Genomic DNA, 4,647 nt, shown 5'->3' on the forward strand with positions numbered 1-4,647 from the left:
CCAAACGATAGTCTTTTCTCAAGGAGCTCACAAACTAGTAGAGAGACAATGTAGAACCACGGTCTAGAGACCGTATGAAGTACTGTATATGGCCAAGTAAGTGTTTAAGGGCAAAAACAAAATATGATAATCTCCCTATCCAATCTCTCTCCTATCGCTGTCTTTCAGTCTGGTAGCATTAGGCAAACTTCTCACATGTCTCAGGTGGGCTATCTCCAAATGGATTAGTCTACAACGCTGGAATAACATGACATAAAAATTTTATTTTGTGTATGTGATCATACAGCTTGAAACTAAACTCTAACATTTGCAGCAGAGAAAATACTTTTCTCTGCATCTCATACATGTTCATTTTCTTGAAGAATTTGAAAATAAGAAACTTCTGTAGCTGGTAATAATATCAACAGAACAGGAAAATATAGTTTAACTGGATATGCTTGTTTTTACTTTTTAGAAGCCATACTAGTAAAGGAGTATATTAAAGAAACTTATTGTAAACCCATCTTTTTTTTTTTTAAAGCTTTTGTTTGCGTATCTTCATGCATAAATGTACCTCATATTTTTTTCTGCTTTCCTTCCTTCACCCTATAATAATATAAAATTATTTTCTCATTTCCCATCATAGCCGTCATAATAATGTCTTATCCTGTTGAACTCTGAACTATTTTCCATGATTCCTTTTTTATTAGCATTAAAGTTTAACCAGAAGATTGGGATAAAAGGCAACAGAGTACCAAGCAAGCACGGGCCACTTTGACAACGTTTCTAACTGAACCAGGGTTGACCATGACCTGCTGTGAAGGATGGACATCCTGCAATGGAGTCTCCCTGCTGGTTCTTCTGCTGTTAGGAGTAGTTCTAAATGCGATACCTCTAATTGTCAACTTAATTGAGGAAGACCAGTTTTCTCAAAACCCCATCTCTTGCTTTGAGTGGTGGTTCCCAGGAATTATAGGAGCAGGTCTGCTGGTGAGTAATATTTCTTTGACTTGATGTGAAGAAGGGCCTGCCTATTTCACCAAAATCCTAAAGGCTATCTTTGAGTCTTGCAGTTAGCTATGTCTTGGCTTATGATACAATTCGGAGCAGTGGTATGGCTTAAATTTATATTGGTCATCAGTGAAGAATGGTAACTTAAATAAAGTACACTATGTGGTATAGGATAGAGAGCTGAGCAAAAAATTAATAAATAAATAGAAGTTGGCTGGGTTATTATCACTCACATTTCTGCCCATGCAGGGCTACTCTTCCAAGCTTTATGGTTAGAGTTACGGACCTTCCGAATTAATTCCTTCAACTTTCCTTTGCTCCATACCAGCCTGTAAGTATTTACAGAAAATGCAATAGGAGTGAGAGGTTGCTTAATATGAATGAGTAGAAACATTCCTATGCATGATAACCAGCCTGGGTGATGAGACTCATGAGTCACGAATGTTGCATTGCCTGTACCTCAAGGGAGTTGGGCTAAGAGACGTGGACTTAAAATCTTGGGTCTCTGGCCTCAGGGACTTTTTGATTCAGTTATTCTATAGATCCCAGGACATCGAGCTTGTTGAATCGTTTGATGATGGTTACCGGGTCTATCTTTGTTGAATCTGCAGCAGAGCAGTGCAGTATGGAACTCCTGAATATAACTGATCATGAATCACCTGAGGAACTTGCAATAGTCAGATGTGTAGATGTTCTTCTGAGAATTCTGAGGCAGTAGGTCTGGGTAGGACCCATTTGTATAGGGAAAACTGCTTTCAAATCTGGCAGAATACCTCAGCTATGGTTCTGACTCCAATCATTTATCCTGTGGTTTCCATATGTGTAAAATGGGGATGTGGATGAAGTTGATAATTCAGCATCCAAGAGACTTGTTTTTGTTTGTTATGCCACTAAGGGGTTTACTTAGTGCCAGAAATGTGTGTGTGTGTGTGTGTGTGTGTGTGTGTGTGTGTGTGTGTGAGAGAGAGAGCAAGTTGTAAGGACTGATCTTATCAGTGTTGTAGAGATAATAAAACACAGAGGTGACTTTTGTTGTTGTTAAACTTTTTTTTTAACTTTTAAGTTCAAAAAAGTTTACCTGTGCAGGTTTGTTACACAGGTAAACGTGTGTCATGGGGGTTTGTTGTACAGATGATTTCATCACCCAGGTATTAAGCCTAGCACCCGTTAGTTATTTTGCCTGATCCTCTCCCTCCTCCCACCCTCCACCCTCTAATAGGCCCCAGCGTGTGTGGTTCCCTTTTATATGTTCATGTGTTCTCATCATTTACCTCCCACTTATAAGTGAGAACATACCGTTTTTGGTTTTCTGTTCATGCATTAGTTTGTTAAGGATAATGGCCTCCAGCGCCATCCATGTCCCTGCAAAAGACATGATCTCATTCCTTTTATATAGCTGTGGAAGTGATTTTAAAAGAAATTCAGGACATAGTTTTCTACCTGAATCACTGATTGTTAATTATGATCAGTTACTGCTGCTGGTCTTATCCCCAGATTTACAAAAACACGCTTCCTTTATGGTTACAAGGAATCTATTCCTCTGCTTTAGGTAGAAAGGTCTAACTAAAGAAAAAGCTTTTGGAAAGTTTTGGACTATTTCTTCACACTGCCACGAATGCTCTCTTCCAGGCTGAGACAGAAAACACATTGCAACTCAACAGCGTGAAGCAGCCATACATCCACATGTCTGTTTTCTCCCCTGTAGAAGGCTTCTCTCTACTTGAGTAGTAGAAGCCTCTTTTGCATTTGCTTATACACCAGAAGCCAGGAGCAGCTGGCTGAGCATAACTTAACGACAGCAATTTCCATGAAGCTCCTAAGAGTTCCCGAGTTAAGAGTATCCACTTAGAATAACTCATGCAGCTTTAGGAATAAATTGGCTCTGCCACAAATCCCATGAGATAAAAAAAAAAAAAAAAAAACTGTATTAGCATTAAGGGAGCCTGAAGTGGTGATGACACATACCTATATCCTATGTATAATTTTAGGATGGTGGTAGGTGTTGTGGGGAGTGTAGAGACAGAGAAAGACAGAGAAAGACAGAAAAACATAAGTCTTTATCTCCTGGCCATCTGCCAAGGGCCATACTGGGTTCATGCATTACCTCGTTATCTCATTTAGTCTCTGTAATAATCTGTGCATTTATTATTACTTATATTTTACAGACCAGCAAACAGAAAGTTAGGAATATTAACAAGGTCACATCATGGGTGTGAAACCCAATTCAAGATTTAACTGATGTTAAAACTCTGTTTTTCCGCCAGTGCTAGTACCAGAGTCCTCAACACCTGTCTCAGGGCTGCCAGAGGTGAAAGATATAATCCATAAATTAACGTACAAAGTCACGTGACCAGGAAACGGAATCACAGAAAGATTATAGAAACTTGCGGAACAGTTTCAGAGAATCTGAACTTCCTTGTTCTACAGCTAAATTTACTTTATCATCCTTAGTATTATCAAAAGATATCAACACCAGACTATCTCTATTACTCAGTATGATAGAATGTCATTAAAGCATCAAAGAACTCTTTGAAAAGTCCAATGTGAACTTTATAGATAGAGGCTATGCCCATAAGCAAACAGGTGGGTGGTAAAAAGGGCTCAGAATACAGGTACATTTTCATAATCCTTGGATATATAGAGAACGTGGAAGAAAGTCTTTTTCAAAGGGATTTATTAGCATGTCCTTTACAACACCCATGAAAATACTCACTAGTTCAAAATATCGAACTTTCAGTATACTTGTAACTACATAAAAAAGTTAATAGAGAAGAAATCATTGCCTGTGATAAGCACTTGGTCATAGTTCTTGAAATCTTTCCAAAATTACTGTGGTGTTTCAAATTAGTATTGTTATCAAAAGTGAGATTTTACAAGAAGTAGGTAATCATATGAACAATGGAATTCATTATTGATTACTTCATTAAATATATTCATTTTGTGGCTTCATGACTTACCTTAAACAGAGGTGAACTTTTCATCTTCCAAAACCATGACTAAGTAAAAATATGACATACTGAATTATCTTTAACTTTATAAGGAAAAATTGATACAAATGTTATTGTTCAAGTATTTTTTTTTTAAATCTCAAAATGTTTCCTTGAAAAAACACAAACAGAAAGGCCATTTTATTTTCTATGAGGTTAATTGTAAGCCTGATCTTAAGCACGCTTATTTATTAAGTTCACTTATTAGTTAATAGTAACTCATCAAAGTCAGTTATTAAAATCTTAACAGAGAACAAATTGTTGAAAGTTAAACAGATGAGAAAATACTATGCAAGACAAACATTTGTAAAATATAGTTTTGTGGGTTTTTGTTTTTAGTTTTTTTGGTCATTATCATTTTTGAGACAAGGTGGTGCTTTGTCACCCAGGCTAGAGTGCAGTGCTGTGAGCATGCCTCACTGCAACCTCAACCTCCTGGGAGCAAGTGCTCGTTCCACTTCAGCCTCCTAAGTAGCTGGGACTATAGGCATGCACCACCATGCCTAGCTTATCTTAATTATTTTTTTCTTTTTTGGCCAGGTGTGGTGGCTCATGCGTGTAATCCTAGCACCTTGACAGGCTGAGGCGGGAAGCTCACCTGAGGTCATGAGTTCAAGACCAGACTGGCCAACATGGAGAAACCCATTTCTTTTTTTTTTTTTTTTTTTTT

At 37.7% G+C, this 4,647-nt stretch overlaps 1 protein-coding gene across 1 annotated transcript in view; it reads left to right on the top strand.

The window, feature by feature from the left end:
- The first annotated feature begins 734 nt into the window (after window positions 1-734).
- Window positions 735-4,647, top strand: part of TM4SF20 (transmembrane 4 L six family member 20) — a 17,406-nt gene continuing 13,493 nt past the window's right edge. The window contains exon 1 of the mRNA XM_017529105.2: window positions 735-969. Within this exon, the coding sequence (XP_017384594.1) occupies window positions 787-969 (183 nt within the window). The 5' untranslated portion in view covers window positions 735-786. The remainder of the gene's footprint in view (window positions 970-4,647) is intronic.

The sequence above is a fragment of the Cebus imitator genome, unplaced genomic scaffold (assembly GCF_001604975.1).
Source record: "Cebus imitator isolate Cc_AM_T3 unplaced genomic scaffold, Cebus_imitator-1.0 Scaffold57, whole genome shotgun sequence".
Lineage (NCBI taxonomy): Eukaryota > Metazoa > Chordata > Mammalia > Primates > Cebidae > Cebus > Cebus imitator.